The 19,342-nt window shown below is 33.3% G+C and overlaps 1 protein-coding gene across 3 annotated transcripts in view; it reads left to right on the top strand.

Annotated features, from left to right (window-relative positions):
• The window catches only part of KIFAP3 (kinesin associated protein 3), a 150,897-nt gene that overhangs the window by 77,387 nt on the left and 54,168 nt on the right, over positions 1-19,342 (top strand). For all 3 annotated transcript variants that reach the window (XM_026509401.4, XM_044387939.3, XM_057315070.1), the window contains exons 11-15: positions 4,766-4,866; positions 13,446-13,554; positions 14,819-14,931; positions 15,457-15,622; positions 16,233-16,358. In XM_026509401.4, coding sequence (XP_026365186.1) covers positions 4,766-4,866; positions 13,446-13,554; positions 14,819-14,931; positions 15,457-15,622; positions 16,233-16,358 — 615 coding nt within the window. The remainder of the gene's footprint in view (positions 1-4,765; positions 4,867-13,445; positions 13,555-14,818; positions 14,932-15,456; positions 15,623-16,232; positions 16,359-19,342) is intronic.

Here is a 19,342-nt window from a genome sequence, read left to right as displayed (position 1 = left end):
ATAAAACCAAACACTGCTTGACAGCAGTTCTTGTTCAATTTAGTGCAAGTGAGTTTCAGAACTTTTAAAGATCTAGTTCCCAAAACTGCGGGGGAGATAATGCAATTTGTCCCTGTCAGGAACTTCTTTCGTCTTTTAGAATCTACTGTATCTGGGCACAGGTCCTCCAGTAAATAACTGATTGTTGTTCTGCATTTCATCTTTTCTCTACCACTCTTCTGCCACGGTCCCCTCTTCCCCGAGACTCCCAGATCTAATAGAGTCCCTTCTAATTTTATCTCCTTCCTGTACTATGTCACTAAGGAATGATGATAGGAACTTACATTTACTTGGCATTATTGATTTCAACCTCTCTGCTGCCTCGTGGAAGACTTGATAGAAAGTCCATGAACAGGCTTTGCAGTTCACACCTAGATTTGAATCCCAGAATCACAGTGGTGTTTCCTTTGAAGGAATATCTTGGCTTAATGAATATCATTGCCTCGTCTCCAAATAGAAGAGAATACCCACCTATTCAGTTGCTAGAAGAGTAAATGAGAAAATGCATGCTTACATACAATCAGAACAATATCGCTGTCTGCTTTGCCCTTTCTCTTTCTTCTTTTCTCAAAGAACTATGGTTATAAAAAGATTGGCTGTCCAGTCTTTCAGGACAGCAGGTTTCCCTGCAGCTTCTCTTTCCTCAGCCCTTTAGTTTTCAGTACGCTTGGGGCATGATAATCATTTTAGGTAAAGATTATGGGGGAAACAAAAGATTATGGGAAACTGGGAAGATGTTCAGAGATTTTTTTTTTTTTAATAGAGGATCACAGAGAAGAATTAGGAAGGTGTGGAGAACTGCAAGGAGCTTCCATCTTTGGCCATGAGTATGAAGGGAAGAGAAAGAGAAAGCACCCAAGAGCAGACTCAGGACTGGCTGCAGAGTGAACCATTCTGCTTCTTGAAACTAGATATGTAGTTTTGCTGTATAAAAACAGGTGATATAAGTTATTGTTACGCTGAGATCTGTTTCTTTCACCTGTTTTTCAGAAATAACTATAATTTTAGAACTTTTCTCCAGACTTCCTATTCTGTCGCATATCCTTTGAGTTATCCTTTGGAAGATAGATAGATAGATATACAGATCTTATATACATGCATATATATGTATATAAGGTGATAAATGTATTATCGTTATATAAATTATATTATCATTATATATACATTATCATTAGCTCTAAAGGATCTCCTTGTTACCTAGTGTGTGGAGTACAGATCTCTTAAAAGTGAGTCTTTATTTTCTCTCATCTTATGTGAATGATGCACAACCTTAGAATATTGCTTTTTAGAATCCTTTTCATTGACACCAGCAATAGATTCTCTTCAAGCGTGGAATAGTGTCCTATTTCATTCCTAGTTCCACAATGAATTTTAATTTGTTTGGTGATTTACTTCAATGTTAAAGAATCTTTTTATTGGTTATTGATTTCTCTTTGTTTCTTTTACCATTTACTAAGTTACATGCATTGGAATCCTACTTTTCAGTGAACCCACTACATAGAGAAAATATCTTCAAATAATATTTTGTTAAAAAAATAATATTTTGTAAAAATTAAGTAGGATTAGAACATAACCCACAACTGAACAACATATAGAAGGAAACTAGAATAGCAGGTAAAGAGAGATTTGCCTTCAGAACATGAGGGTTTGCTGAAGGACCCTACTTAAAAAGATTTAAAAGTATCTCAATCCCTGGGAAAAAAGCTAATACTATGAAGTATAAACTGACCAAACTCAAAGGGATACCTTCCTCCTTAGAGAATACAGTTAGCATTTTTCACTTTTAACCTACATCTTATGAAAACTTGTACAAAGATTTATTTTCCTATGGCAGATTTGTTTTATACTAGAATAAGTATAAGTGAATGCCTTCAGCAGTGTAAAAATGTGCTTTATTAATATCTATCAATCTTTTCTATTTAGATTGCTTTGATCCCAAGAACAAACTGTTGGAGTTGGGAGCAAACAGTTGTCTCTACTTTTCTCTTTTTGGAGTAATTTCACAATTTTTGCATTACATCTTCCTCCAAATAAAATTCTTACCCCCCTCCCAATACTTAGTATATATATTTCCTACAGTTAACTTGTGTTTCTGACTTACTACTCTTCATCTTAAGATTCGGTATACTTTCTCCTGTATTATTATATCTTACCTTTTCATCTAAGCCTAGGGTCAATATCCTTAGAGCGTATATCCCTCATTCAGTGTCTGTCTTCTCCACAGATTGTGTATTTGAAGTTTTTCAAATATTAGAAAAGGCCTGAAATTTACCTAAAATGATTTGATGTGGACTCTTTATTCTGCAAATTTTCTATAAATTATAATACTTTAGAGAAAAAGACATTAAATATCAGATAAAATAAGTAATCCTGTTATTTCACATATAAAATATAGCTTCTACATGCATTGTATTCTAAGTGGTTGAGTTAGTGAATTCGCAGATTTTTAGTTAAATTAGAATGTTTACTACTATGTATTCATCTGGTGAAGAATGGATTTTATTGTTTTTGTTTTATCCAAATGAGTCATTTTTATATTGATATTGAAAACCAAAGGAAATAGGCTTTAGCCAAACAATTTTAAAAGATGCAAAAGGCCAGATTTTTAAAAATTCTATTTCAAAAATGTTTTATTCTATCATATGTCAGTATAGATCAGTCTTTTATACCCAATAATAATATCTTGCTTAGAAGGTTATCTCACCTTATGATATAAAAAATAATTTGAGTGGCATCGTAACATAACCTGGTGAGATTTGAGAATCAGAGTTTAAATCCCTGCTCAACCACTTACAAGGCGGTGTAGCAAATATTTGTTTTCCTCTAAGCATGAGGTTCCTCATCTGAAACATAGGGATGATAATATATACTTGACAGATTGTTTGGAAGTTTCACTTTGTTCTTCTTTACCACGTGATGTATTTTTATCTAACATATAAGGTCCAGGAAAAGAAAGAGCTAGAGATAAAGGGTCAGTTTTTTGTTTTTGTTTTTGTTTTTTACTTACTTGTAAAGGACCTCTTAAAACTTCTTAAAATACTCTTCTCAAATCTGGACTTTTATAGAATTTAGTAATTTCTGTCTTTGAATAAATGTGCTTATTTCTTCTATTTTAGCCTCTGATTTTTTTATGTACCACTGCTCTTTTTTTCCCAGCTTTATTGATATCTAATTGACAAAACTTTATGTAACTTTAAGGTATAGGACATAATGATTTGATATATGTATATATAGCAAAATAATTACCATAATGTTAATTAACACATCCATCACCTTACACTGTTACTGTGTGTGTGTGTGTGTGTGTGTGTGTGTGTGTGTGTGTTGTGTGTGGTGAGAATGTTTAAGGTTTACTCTCTTAGTAACCTTCAAATATACAATACGGGATTGTTAACTACAGTCATTATGCTGTTTAAATACTAAAAATAGAATCAGTCAGCAGGTATTTATTGGGAAACTTCTGTGTGCTCTACTAAGCCTTTTGAGAATACCAAAGTTTATGTCCTCTAAGAATTTCTAACCATCTTAAAAGATATGCCTGATATATGAGAAAATTCAATCAGAATCTAAAACAGAATTTTAAAAAACACTTAAGTATTTTAGTAATTTTATGGTATGGTAGACACAAGGATAAAGATACTAAATTTATCCTCCATGTTAAAACATATTTAAAATCTTCATACACTATTTATCAATTAAATTCACTTACCTGCTTGATTTTTTTAAACTCCAGATATCTTCAAAGATTTCTCAGAATATTGTTTTTTGAATAAAACATTTTAGTTAAACTTTTCTAATGGATCATAAATAGGTCCTTAAAATATGACCTAAGTAGAAGGATTTCATGATATATGAGTCCCATTTTATTTTTCAGTCTATAATATATCATTTGCTTCTCTTTTCTCAGTTTCAAGGTGTATAAGGCTATGATCACCTGACCTCCAAAGTTCTGAGGCAGCCCTTAGACTGTGCTCAGTTTATAGCATTATTATTATTAATGTTTTATAGTCTCATGTGTTTTAATGTTACAAATACTGTTGTACTTCTTTTTAAATCATTTGGATTATTTTTCCAGTTTCCAATTCCTAGGAATTAAATACACTTTTTGGCTTACTATTTTGCATACAGTACATCACTGTCAACAACTGTATTAATCACATATTTTGATGGAATGGTAAAGGTAGGGAGGCCAGTGACCCAATCAATTTTATAGTATGCTATTGAAAATGATAAATTCTTTGGCTTGTGGTTAATTTTTTTTCACAAACGTACCTAGCAAAATACATATTATCTCTTGGATATTTCACAGACAGTATATTCCAAACTTTGGGATTGAAATAGGGAGCTCAAAATATTTTCTAACTTAGTGTATAAGGATTTGATTCAGGAGTTTAAAAGTTTTAATTATTAATTTGAGTGTGTTATATCAAAAAATGAAGGGGGGTAAACAGAAGGGGGAATGAACCATGAGAGACTGTGGACTCTGGGAAACAAACTGAGGGCTTCAGAGGGGAGGGGTGTGGGATTGGGATAGGCTGGTGATGGGTATTAAGGAGAGCACATATTGCATGGTGCACTGGGTGTTATACGCAAATAATGAATCATGGAACATTGCATCAAAAACTGGGGATGTACTTTATGGTGACTAATATAACAAAATAAAAATTATATTTTAAAAATTCATTATATCCATGATTTAATCATATCCCTGATTTCTTATGCCCAGGTAATGAAAACTACAAACAAATAGCAATGTGTGTTCTTTACCACATAAGCATGGATGACCGCTTTAAATCAATGTTTGCATACACTGACTGTATACCACAGGTAAGTGGTCTAAGTTTTTTTTTTTATTTCTTTTTATTTTTTTATTATTATTATTTTTAAAGATTTTATTTATTTGACACAGACAGAGACAGCCAGCGAGAGAGGGAACACAAGCAGGGGGAGTGGGAGAGGAAGAAGCAGGCTCCCAGCGGAGGAGCCTGATGTGGGGCTCGATCCCAGAACGCCAGGATCATGCCCTGAGCCAAAGGCAGACGCTTAACGACTGAGCCACCCAGGCGCCCCTTAAGTTTTTTTTTTTTTTTTAAAGCTTTAAAAAAAATAGGTATATGTTGGCTAATTGAACATAATAATAAAAAAATAGGTATTTTTCACTTTGTTCTCTTGATTTGCCAGATACATTTTTCCTTTAAAAATTCCCTCTTGAAAATAATTTTAATTTGTGATAGAAAATTGAAAAATACAGAGCAGTATAAAAATGAAAATAACTTTCTGTTATCCCAGACCCAGATATAACCATTTAATATTTTGGTACATTTCCTTCTGTGTAGTTAAAAAATAATATATTGAGATTATATGTTATATATAATTGTATATTACTTTATTTACTTAATAGATCATAATGTATTCTCCCATGTCACTGAGCAGTCTTCAAAAATTATTTCTAATAGTTGTATAATATTCTATTGCATAAATGTATCATAATTTAAAAATTGTTAAATCGTGTAGTTTTTTCCAGTTCATCAAATAAAAATAGATGTAAGTAAACATATGTAAAAAAATGAAATAATGTGGAATAAATATCATACTATGTAAACATCTCTTATTTTTTCTTTAAATTCCTAAAAATAGAATTACTAAGTCACAAGGTATGAACACTTGTGTACTTGACATATTACCTTTTAAGAAGGCATGTTTGTATTTCCATCCAGCATTTCACTTTTTTCCTTTATTTCATTTTAGTTCCAGTATAGTTAATGTAAAGTGTTATATCAGATGTACGATTGTTATTCAACAATTCCATACATCACCCAGTGATTATCACCACAAGTGCACTCCTTAATCCGCATCACCTATTTCACCCATCCCCCCACCCACCTGCCCTCTGGTAACCATCAGTTCTCTATAATTAAGAGTCTGTTGATTGGCTTGTTTCTCTCTCCCTTTGCTCATTTGTTTTGTTTCCTAAATTCCATATATGAGTAAAATCATATGGTATTTGTCTTTCTCTGACTGAATTATTTCATCTAACATTATACTCTCAAGTTCTATCCATGTCATTGCAAATGGCAAGAATTCTTTCTTTTTGATAACTGAGTAATATTCCATCACACACACACCTACACACCATATCTTCTTTATCCATTCTTCTATTGATGGACACTTGGGCAGTTAGTACTAGCATTTCACTTTTAGCATACTGACTAATACCATTTCTCTAAAAATGGAGTGTCTCTGTTTCCTTTTATTTTCATTTCCATGAATAGTGATGAGGTTGAACATTTTTGTATGTTTATTATCCACATTATTTATAAATTATTTATTCATGTCCTTTACCAATTTTTCCATTGACACGTTAATATTTTTAGGATTGATAAATGAGATCTAAATATGAAATAACTATTTTAATTCTTTCTGATATTTCAAATATTTCCTAACTTTGCCCTTTCATTTTATTTATGCTCGATGATTTTAAATGCTTTGTGTTCTCTAATAGGCAAATGCTTTATCAAAATTCTTTTATCTTTATAGTACTGTTCTTAAGAAAGATTTTGCTGTGACTCACTTGCTCGATGTATTTCATATGTTAGGTCTCTTTGTCTTGAAGGAGTTTAGTGATTTTTTTTATATGGATTATATTGTAAGGGTAGAAATTGTATACATATTATACACATTTTAAACTCTTAGGGAATTTTCCTTCACAGAATCACTATTGTGCCATCAATCTTTATTAAACTGAGCTCCACTAATTTGAATATCTGATGAATGGAACCCTGGTTGGGCTGGTTTTTAATATTACATTATTTTTTATAAAATTTTTTTCTAGGGGTGCCTGGGTGACACAGCGGTTAAGCGTCTGCCTTCGGCTCAGGGCGTGATCCCAGTGTTATGGGATCGAGCCCCACATCAGGCTCCTCCGCTATGAGCCTGCTTTTTCCTCTCCCACTCCCCCTGCTTGTGTTCCCTCTCTCGCTGGCTGTCTCTGTCTCTGTCAAATAAATAAATAAAATCTTAAAAAAAAAATGTTTTTCTAAAATAGAAAAAGCAAAGTTGCAGGATATATAGTAAACAATAAAAATACCACTTTAAAAAACACTTTAGAAGAATATAAATAGTAAGTTATACTTACTATTTAAACTAACTAGGCAATTCCTCATTAGCCTGATGTAAATTATTAAGTGTATATTACTTGAAAGATAATTTATATGTAGTAAAAAATAGGCCATAATTTCTCTTTTTATTCTTATTGCCCATCTTTTTATTCATCCCAAATTAGTGAGATGGTTCTGAAATTGATTTTCTATTCCAGAATTTTATACCTTATCTACATGATATTAAAAAACTAATAAACTCTCAAGGGTAATTTCTTAGCCTTTTATATCAAAAGGAGGAACTAATTATGTTTATAGGAAATAGATATTCTTCAAAGAATATACAGCATATCTTACCTCACAAAGCAAGGCTTCTTATAGAGATAACACATGTCAGACTGTAGCCCATGCAAAGTGTAATCAAACTCTCTGTCAAACAAGTTTTCAATAAAAGAGTAGCCATGTCAAAGGGAGATTACAGGTGATTTACTACAGTCTCACTCCATATGTTCCAAGGGTTTCTGCTTTACAGTTTCAAAGGGTGTTCCTTTTCCAATCCCATTTAGTGTCAGAACTTCATTGACTACAGGATATGAATTGGAAAGCAGCCAAAAAAGAATAATATTCTTGTCTAGATTGACTGTTTTTATCCAGATTAGATTTTAAAGAAAATAACACTAAATAAAAAAAGAAATAAATGTAAAATAAAAAGGGACAGAAACTTATTTTGTTGAATCTTCAATTTGGAATTATCCTCTTTTAGAATGTATAATTTCAAACATAAAACTTTATTTTAAATAAAGAAGTAGAAAGAAGAGACTGTTTAGGTCATTTCTGCCACATCATTATTGCAGTTGAAAACTTTGTATGTAGAAAATTCTCCCATACCTTTTCAAGAACAATATTCATGCATGTTTACTTGACATAATTTTCTAACATCAAACATTTCTGCAATGGGAGTTTTTAGAACACTTATGAACTATATTTCATGAGCAAAATCTTCTAAAACTCATTTAGTAGTCAACATTCTTTATTATTTTTTTATAAAAATTCAACCCTTATAGGAATAGTGTGGTGATGTTACCAAATTACATCATAAACATCCTGAAGCTTTTTAGTATGAGGCCATATTTTAAGAAACCAAATGATACTCTTGAATACATTTGGTCCTGAAGTGCTACGTATCCTATAACTTGTACTTCATAGGGCTCAGTTTTGACATATTTAAGGAAAATTTGACATGGCTTGGTTGCCATCCAGTCCCAAATTCATTATAGAATAACAGAATCATGGAAAGGAAATCTGGGATTAAATTGCAATTTCCAAACTTCCTTCCCAAGTTAAAAAAGATACTCCTTTCAGAGGTAGTGTCTACTCAAATTAATGATTTTAAAACTAGTTTTTAAACTATTTATTGAGACACCTGGCTGGCTCAGTTAGTAGGGTGTGTGACTCTTGATTTCAGGGTTGTGAGTTCAAGACCCACATTGGGTGTGGAGATTACTTAAAAATGAAGTCTTGGGACTCCTGGGTGGATCAGTTGGTTAAGCATCCAACTCTTGGTTTCAGCTCAGGTCATGATCTCAGTTCTGAGATCAAGCCCCGCGTCAGGTTCCACACTCAGTGTTGAGTCTGCTTGAGGATTCTCTCTCTCTCCCTCTGCCCCTCCCCTGCTCGTGCTCTCTCTTTCTCTCTTGGTCTCTCTCTCTCTCTAAATGAATAAATCTTTAAAAAATAAAAATAAAAGATCTTTTATCCTTTTCTTAAAGATTTTATTTACTTGAGAGAGAGAGCACAAGCAGGGGGGAGAGGGAGAAACAGGTTCTCCGCTGAGCTGGGAGCTCAACGTGGGGCTCAATCCCAGGACCCTGGGACCATGACCTGAGCCAAAGGCAGATGCTCAACTGACTGAGCCACCCAGGTGCCCCAAAATAGAAGATCTTTAAAAAAATTTAAAAATTAACTATTTGTGACAGCAACTGATTAATCTACTTATTAAATAAAGGTGTATCTGAGGTTTGGATCTTAGAGTTAATGTAATACTTGGTTAACTTTGAAATTATGCACATTAATTACATATGCATAAAAAATAAAAAGTTTTGTTTAGTAAAGACTGTCAGGTATTGCAAATGATTTTCAAATGAAAAGCCTAAAATAACTTTGAAAGTAGGAAAGCAGTGGTTCAGTAGTCATCCATATTCATTTCAATGACAAAAAAAATGTGGAATATGGTCATATTCTTTAATTACATTACATATTTTTGTAAAGGGGCTTTATAAACCCTAAAATGCTATACAAAAGTAAGGTACTACTAGTAAAATATCAAATCATTCACATTATTTTGGATCCATTCATAGTCCAGTTTAAATACTGCCTTTCTTATATATGTTTTATAAGAGAGATCTGTAATTAAGAGTTTTTTTGTAAATTATTTAACACTCAAGAGTAAGTGATTGTATGTTCAATATGCCTCATAATCTCCCAATATTATATTGCTTTTCTTCTTTTGTACTTTAGTGCCTCTAATTATCCAGTATATTCTAATTTTTTCCCCTATTATGTTACCATTCTGCAAAATTTGGGGTCTAGGGCAAGGCTGACTTTATGTATGATCTTAATGGTCTCAGTGGGTGAATTGTTTCAGGTAAGCAAACTTGGGGATAACCAGGAGTTAATAGTTGTATTGTAATAATAGTTAAAAGTACACATTAACAGTTCATTGTTATTTAGACCTCTAAGATGCATGTTCTGTTTAAATAGGTGTAAATGCCATCCAGATGCGTATAAAAATATTTATTGGTATTAGAATGGGCAATCAAAGTACATGTTTAGGTAATGATGTCATGGTGTTATTTAATATTTTACCCAGAACAGTGTGTAAGAATCTGCATAGTGATCCACATGTTTTCCACCACAGTTGTCCTATTTGGCCCCTCTTTGATCTACATGCTTCTTTTTAGCTGAATGCTGGTAAACGTCCTTTCTGACAGCCCCCTTTGCTCCTGCCTGCCATTATCTGCTGAAGTTCAGAAACCAGAGCATCACTTCAAACAGCAGAGTTAGGGAGTAGCCAGTCAGAAGAGATTCCTGAGGCATGCAAAGTTCTGCCATAATCATTCAAAGATGTTTGGGTGGGGGGATGGGGGCAGTAGAGGTGTATGTGAATACAGAGAGCTGTGGGGGTTGGCCTCTGGTCACTGGTAAATAAGTGAAGTCAGGTGCCAGAGAGTCTAGACACAGTGATTTCAGTCTTGGGTCTTTGGTATCTGATACTCAATATGGGACTTGTCTGATTGAACACTATTGCCTCTTCATTGCACAGGCTGAAGCCCTTTTAGTGCTTTCCTGTTAAATTAGTAAAAGATGACAATGGACATAGTTAAAACAGGACAAATCTCGTTTTAATATTTCCTAGTTGTCAGCAATTACACTTACTTTTGAAGTGCCATGGGTAGCAATCAAATTAGAGACATAATGTTGCACATGGAGTTTGAACGAAACTATTATTTTCGTTATTCCCATGTGAATGCTTTAATTAAAATTGAAGTGTTTCTCTTTCCTATTATGAAAAACTAATTCTATATCATGATACATTTCATTCACATTTAGTCCTAATTTCTCTTGATTTGGAGGGGGGGTAGTTGGATAAGATTTCAAACTGCGTTATTTTTAAAAAATCTAGCTTCTGATTACTTCACCACAGAATTTAACATGAAAATTACCAAAAACAAAACAAAAAACATAACCCTTCAGCTTCTAACCAGATCACTTCTAACCCCATTTGTAAGGGCAATTTTCATACTACAAGGTTAATTTCAAGTAAATAGCAACAGATAAAATTTTGCCTTGCTGTAACAGATTTTTATTACTGCAAAGAAATTTCTTGCCTGTATGAAAGTTTGGAAAAATCTATAGTAAGCTTTTAATTAGAGAATGAAAAACATACTAATTACATTAATTAGGGGATTGTCACCTACATTTTTATTAATTTATAATTTACTTTTAATTGGTAGTTAATATATAGCTGGGTAGCAAAATCTGCTAAATGCATATCCAATGGATTAAGATTATTTTAGTTTTGCCATAGAATTTTTGTATTCTGTAATATTATTAGTGTTAATGATTCTTTATATAAAGATTCCATTAGTAGCAACATTTGTGGTTAAAGAGCTGTCCTCTGGAAAAAGGCACAATACATTGCCAGCTATTAACCTGCCATAGTGTTTTGTGGTTTTCAGCATAGAGTATATATATAAAAGTATAGTTTTGTTAGGATTATACCTACCGAGGTATAATTTTTTGGAGCAATTGTAAGTGGATCTGTGTTTTTATTTTATTTTATTTTATTTTATTTTAAGATTTGTTTATTAGAGAGAGAGAGTTGGGGGGGTGCAAGGGGAGAAGGAGAGAAAGTCAAGCAGACTCTGTGGCTGAGCACAGAGCTCAATATCACAACCCTGAGATCAGGGCCTGAGCTGAGACCAAGAGTCAGACGCATATTGGACTGTGCCACCCGGGGCGCTCTGGATCTGTGTTTTTAATTTTGGTTTCCAGTTGTTCATTGCTAGCACATAGAAATACAATTGATTTTTGTGTGTTGACCATATATCCTTTTTGAAAATTAAAAGCTATCTGAAACTAATGTAGAGAATAATTAAAACAAGATTTAACAGAATAGGGTCTAACCAGTCAACAAATAGTTATTATTCACTTACTGTAATAAGACACTGTGCTGGATTCACAAAGGCATGAAAAGGTATTGCTCTGAGACAAGACATAAGAAATCCCTAGGTAATAAATTGTAGGATTGACTTCCCTATGTCTTAGCAATTTGACTTAGAGGAAAATATCTTTACATAATATACACTAAGTTAAACTGCTGATTTACCAATAATAGAAGACTAGCTTCTCAAACCTATAGCATAAAGTTTGTTCATTTCTCCTTTAATATAGCAACTGTCTCTCATCGTGACAAATCTAGATTACTGATAGATAGGTAGCCTACTTTTTCCTACATTTCTACTTTTCTGATTGCTGCTTTTCAGACCCACCTTCTCTTTCTCTTATCATTAATAGAGTTCTTTTCTCATTTTCTACCCATGCCCAAATGATTGGATCCAGTTTACAGCTTCAGTCATCAACCATATATGATAATTCCTAAATCTCCAGTGCAAACATTTCTTCTAAACTCAGGGTTGCATTTATAACTTCTACTGAATATGTGCACCAGACTATCACATAGACAGCTTATTAAACTCAGCATAAAACCAATATTACTATCTTCCCTTTAAAGTTCTACTCTAGGGTGTCTGGGTGGCTCAGTTGGTTAAGTGACTGCCTTCAGCTCAGGTCATGATCCTAGAGTCCTCGGACCCCGAGTCGGGCTCCCTGCTCAGCAGGGAGTCTGCTTCTCCCTCTGACCCTCCCCCTCTCATGCTCTCTCTTTCATTCTCTCTCTCAAATAAATAAAATATTTAAAAAAATAAAATAAAGTTCTACTCTAGTTTTTCTTGTTTGGTAAATGTTAGCACCACCATCCATGTTGTTGCTCAGTGCCCAAATCTGGGAGTCATTTTGACCCTTCCTCTCCCCTAACCCCAACATCTAGTCAGTTATTAAATCCCATTTTGATTCTCATTCCTAAATATATCTCTAATCCAGCCTTTTATCTCGACCCCCACGGCCCCACCTAGCGCAAGCAGTCATCATTTTGCCTGGACTTTTCTTCTAGTCTCCTATCTGGTTTTCCCACCTTTTCTTATTCTGTATCAGTCTATTTTCCACACTGGCCAGATCATTTTGAAATACAAATCTTTTCCTGACATTTTACTTATTTAGAAGCCTTTAAGGGCTTCCCATTATCCTTATAATGAAGCCCCACATCTTTAACATGTACTTCAAGACCCTGAATGATCTGGCTTTTACCATATCTCTGAAGACTGTTTCACTCACTGCAACCGTGCTTGCCTTCTTTTGTTCTTCCTTGCTTTGTAACCTGTGCACAAGCTATTTTCTTTGCTCAGAATGCCCTACTTCTATACAATATTTTTAATTCTTTAAATGCGAAGGCTGTATCTAATATTCCTCTTGTATTCTCCAAGTACTTGGTAGTTTATATTTAATACCAAACATCTTGTAGTTCATTAACCGTCCATTCAGTTAGTCAGTAGTGACAGCCTACCACTTCATGAGTTGAAATATAATTGTATTATATTATTCCCAACATATGATCTAAGATAACACATTGTAATAAAATACTTCTAATGTTTTTGTTTTTTTGAATAAAATATTCCCTGTGCTTTTTGCTAGTTAATGAAGATGCTGTTTGAATGTTCAGATGAACGAATTGACTTGGAACTCATTTCTTTCTGCATTAATCTTGCTGCTAACAAAAGGAATGTACAGCTTATCTGTGAAGGTTAGTGCCTTTGAGCTTCGTAGATAACATCTGTCAGATGGCAACTGGCAAATGATGGAAAAGAAATAATTAGGAATTAAGAATTATACTAGCTCTGTAAATACTATTTTTAAATAGTTTTAAAAATTATAACTCTAATCTTTGAAGGTTAAATAGATTCAGAATAAATACTCTTATATCATGAGTAGAAACACCCTTTGGTAACATTTTGTAAACCAGGATTTAGTTATCCTTAATTGAAATTTGAATTTTAAAAACATTTCTAGATGAAACAGAACTTTTTATTTGGAAAACAGTCTGTTACCGTGTAAGATAAGTCAGTAGAAAAATATATATTAGGTATTTGTTTCTGTAATAACTTCGTAAAATAGCTTGTCATTCATTATGATATTCCAGTATCCTCAATAGTTTTTTCTTATTTGAAAAGTATACGTGTTTGTTTTAAAGGGGAAAAAAAGGACAAATGAGTTAAAAAGTAAAATCTCTACTCTCGCTATACAGAGATAATGATAGGTAAAATATTGGTGCAATGCTTCTGTATATTTTTTAACTAAAATGGGGTTTTTCTATCTGTATATGGTGACTTTTCCTAAGGTAGTAATATCTTGAATCTTATTCCATGTGATTAAATACTTTTATAAAACATAATTGCTAATAGCTGCAAAATAATCCATTAAAGGATTTTCTAGAATTTAATCAGATATTTTGGATATTTAGTTTGTTGCCACTTCTATTCTGTAACAAAGCACGCTGCAGTAATTTTCCTTTCTCTGAAACTTTTCAAATTTTCATTTTTACATTTTTAGGATAAATTCCTAGAAATACAACTTTTCTGGGTCGAAAAGTATTTACATTTTTAAAATTCGTAGTTCCTGTTCCATACACAAAAGAGCACCATATTATGTAATGCCATTTATGTGAAATTCTAGAACAGGTAAACTTAATCTATGTTTAAAAAGAAGAAAGAGAAGGAAAACAGGAGGAGGAAGAAGAGGAAAAGGAGAAGAGAAGCGATTACATTTGGGGAAGAGAATTGACTGAGAAGGGGCACTTTCTGGAGTGAATGGAAATATTCTATATCTTGATAAGGGTATGAATTATCCAGGGGCATAAATTTATCAAAATTAATTTATTGTACACTTAAGATTCATGCATTTTAACCATGTGTAAATTGGGGGGTTTTTTTGAGAATTATAAACAACAAAAAATCATTAAACTTAAATGAACCTTAATTCTATTGGAGGAGTTTTCTGGTTTTTTGTAGGAAATGGGCTGAAGATGCTCATGAAGAGGGCTCTGAAGTTCAAGGATCCGTTGCTGATGAAAATGATTAGGAACATTTCCCAGCATGATGGACCAACTAAAAATTTATTTATTGTAAGTATAGTTTCTCTCTGTCTATTAAAATAGCCTGAGAATTGAAGTTTTAAAGTGCTACATTTAGAAATAAAACTCTAATTGAACTCTTATCAAATATGAACTCATGACCTAAGTTGCTTCTTTTGTTACCAACTTCCTTGTAAGTTTAGCTTCTTGAAATCCCAATCTAAGTTTTAAAGTTGTTTTCGTTTTATGATCCCTACCTCTAACCCTTCCATCCTCACTCCAATTTTCTTGCCTTTTAAACCAGTGGCTTCTGGGGCACCTGGCTAGCTCAGTTGGAAGAGCATGCAGCTCTTGATCTCAGGGTTGTGAGTTTGAACCCCATGTTGGGTGTAGAGATTACTTAAAAATAAATAAATAAATTTTAAACCAATGGCTCCTGTAGCAGTTTGGCTTAAGATTATTAAAACAAGAATCATGTTTGATACTCCTTTTTTTCTTCCAGTGGTTTGCATTATCAGATCAGTTCTTCTGCAGAAATCATATTTTAAATTTGTATTAAAATTCTATTTTATTTAGGATTATGTTGGGGACCTTGCAGCCCAGATCTCTAATGACGAGGAAGAGGAGTTTGTGATTGAATGTTTGGGAACTCTTGCAAATTTGACCATTCCAGACTTAGACTGGGAATTGGTTCTTAAGGAATACAAGTTAGTTCCATACCTCAAGGATAAATTAAAACCAGGTCTGTGCTAAGTATTTCCCTTTTGCATAATCATTATTTCTTTCTGTTGTGGGTAAGGCTGCTCAGCAGTATTTTGTGACCAGTATTATATTAGGTAACACATTTTCTTCCTACACCTTGAGTTTCAGCTCTAGTTTTAGTTTCTTCTTCCCAAAAAGGTGGTCACTATGTCTCCTCTTATATAGATGTATTCTTTTTCCTAACAATATATTTTCTTGATATTAGTTTCCCTTCCCTATCCTGCTTATTTTTTTAATCCTGTCTTTTTAAAATTACCAAATACCATATCTCTCTATATATGCATACACATGCACACAGAAAGTTCTTTGAGCCATTCAAATGAGTCTTCTGTTTTCTGTGTTTACATTGTCATTCATTTATATTTTCAAAAATGTATCTTTACTTCTCTACTGCCCTACCCCACCACTATGAATTGTCTTCATTGAGCTTAGAAATGTGGGGAAAAGGACAAATTTATAAGCATGTTAAGTAAGGATTTATAAGCACTGATTTAATAGCTTACAGTATCTCTTCTGGGCATTGAAATTTTGGTAATATAAATGGATCAGGACATTTCATTGAAAACTTTCTGTGGTTTTGACATGACTAGGTGCTGCAGAAGATGACCTTGTTTTAGAAGTGGTAATAATGATTGGAACTGTGTCTATGGATGACTCTTGCGCTGCACTGCTAGCCAAATCTGGGATAATCCCTGCACTCATTGAATTGCTAAATGGTAAATTATAATTTATTTTATTTTTATGTTAATATATAAACAGGATATTAGTTTACACTTTTAAATATAAAAGATCTTCAATCATAAAATACTAATATTCTATCTTTTCTTCTTTCTGTTGAGCTTTGTGTTGATTGAATCAGATTTCCTATCTTGTGCAAACCCTTTTTTTAATATCTTGATTTCTAATCAGAAAGGTTAATTTGGAAGCTCATCTAAGCATCCTATTCCCTCCTAAGTCCAGTATTGTCCTCTAAACTTTATGTAATGAAGAAAATGTTCTCTGTTTGTGCTTTCCAACGCATGTGGCTGTTGAGTACTTGAAATGTGGCTATTGGGACTGAGAATCTGGATTTTGTATTTAATTTTAATTTAATTAGCCACAGTGGCTATGGTTACAGTATTGGACAATGAGGCCTGGATAGAGTTTTTCCCTAACCTTTGTATTGTTTTTTAGGGGCCAGGATTCATTGTTTACCACATAGCATACAAAATCTATCTGAATCTAATGTTATTCTATTACCGTCAAGTTCTCCAGAACCTTTTGTTAGTGTACTAAGGCTGCCATAACAAAACACCATAGACTGGGTGGCCTAAACAAAAGAAAATATTTTCTCATAATTCTGGAGGCTGGGAAGTTCAAGATCAAAGTGCCAGCCAGTTTGGTTCCTCATAAGGCCTTTCTTCCTGGCTTCCAGAAGCCCACCTTCTTGATGTGTCATCACATCCCCACAGGGCAGAGAGCACAAGGGAGAGAGTACAAGCACATGCACAACACTCTGTATCTCTTCTTTTAGGGATACTAATCCTGTGGGGTCAGGACTCCACCTTTATGACCTCATTTGACATTAATTACTTCCTTATAGACCTGTCTCCAAATTAGAGTCACATTTGGGGTTAGGTCTTTTACATAGAAATTTTGCAAGGTATGGGAAACCTAAAAAGACACTCTAATCTCAGTCTTTCCTGTACAAATATAATATATGTGCAATTTGTATTATTTTCAATAGACTATTTTGAAGTATAACATACATAAAAATACAAAATATAGCTCAATGTTTTTTCAAAGTGAGCACACCCATGTTACTTACATTCACATAAGGAAATAAAACATCACCATCACCCTAAAAGTCCCTACTGTGCCACCTCCCAGTCCTTATCACCCTCTCCAAATTGGTTTCTATCCTTCCTTTTATTGCATATAGATTACTTCTGCCAGGCTTTGAACTTTATATAAATAGAATCCAGGGGATTTTGCCTTACATTAGAATGGGAGGTTCATCTGTGTTGTGTACAGAAGTGTGTTTCTTCTCATTGCTGTATACTATGCTGTATTCTACTATTGGTAGACAATGGGTTTTTTTGATGGGAGAAATGCTATTATAAATAATGTTCCTGTGAACATTCTTAGACCTTTAATTTGGTGCATATATGTATTCATTCCTATTAGACATAGGCCTAGGAGTAGAATTGTTGGGTCATAATAGTCCGCCTATGTTTGGCTTTAGTAAATAATGCCAATATGTTTTTCAAGGTAGTTGTGCCAATTTTCAGTCCCACCAGCAATGTGCAAAAGTTCCAGTTCTTCTACATCACCCCCATATCTGGACATTATTGGTCCCTTAAATGTAGCCTTCAGAGTGGCGGTTTTAATTTGCATTTCCCTGATGACTAATAATTAAGTACCTGTTTGTATTTATTGGCCAGTTAGTTATGGCTAATAAAGTTAAGTACCTATTTAAGTCTTATGAATTTTTAAAAATTTGATTTGTAAGTTTCTTAACATAATGCATTTTAATAGGTCATCTAGAGATAATACCTTCATATTTGAAGTGTTCCTACATTTACTTTGGTCCACCCTTCTCATAGCCAGGAGTTTTCAGATTAGAAATAATTAAAAGAGAGGTAGTTGGGAGGTGTAAGTGAAAACAATGTATTTGGCAGAGTGAGAATGAGGATTTCATGATGAGCTGGAGAAAGTTGAAACAACTGACTTGTCTTCTTGAATTGCTGTTCCACATTGATTATGATTGAGAGAGCCGAGATACATATAAAGCAAGCTGACAGAGTCAGCTCACCATGTTTTACTATGTTTTAATGTTCTCTGCTGTAAGCTTATCATAAGCAGAGGCTATATAACTCTCTTTTTAAGAACTACATGGATTTCTGGGAATATAGTCAATAATACTGTGATAACATAAGGTGGCAGGTGGTGACTACACTTATCATGGTGAGCATTGAGTGATACATGGAACTGTCGAATCACTGCTGTACACCTGAAATGAATATAACATATGTCATCTATACTTCAATAACAAAATAAAATAAAGAAATATATGGGTTTTCATGATTAAAAGCCTTGGGATTAAGTGAGGGAACACTGTATACCAAGAGAGTAATTAATGGAATTTTAGCCCAAGTAGTCTGGGAGAGTGGTACATTGGCAAGTAAGTGAGGGAAATCCTTTGGACTTTAAGGGGCCTACAATTTCTTCTACACAACTAGTTAGATGCTCTGTTGACCTGTAAATCTGTGTCTAACAGATATCATTGAACTGTTGCAAGAGTTGACAAAAAACTGTTAATAAATCAAATTTCAAACCAGCACCTAAAAATTAGATTTCTATGAGTTTGCTTTTGCCATTACATATTAATCAGTGGACATCAACTATTCTGTTAAACTATTCTTTATATGATATTAAACATTAATTACCCTTGTGATTATATAACATTTTTACTATTATAATCAATTTGATTAAAACTGAAATAACTCATTATTTCATGACAATACGTAAAATTGAATTTTGCTAACATTATTCAAGAATAATACCTCTTTTTAGTTTTTCTACCAAAAACTGAGAATTCAGAAGGTGTGATTTTTTTTAAGAACTGTTTTTCTCATGTAAAGTCAATATTATACAGACAAAAAATATAGAACCAGATTTATTTCACAAATTAGAATTGTTTTAAAATTCTTATGATGGG

Source organism: Ursus arctos, unplaced genomic scaffold, assembly GCF_023065955.2.
Source record: "Ursus arctos isolate Adak ecotype North America unplaced genomic scaffold, UrsArc2.0 scaffold_2, whole genome shotgun sequence".
NCBI lineage: Eukaryota > Metazoa > Chordata > Mammalia > Carnivora > Ursidae > Ursus > Ursus arctos.
This window is presented reverse-complemented; position numbering and strand designations above follow the sequence as displayed.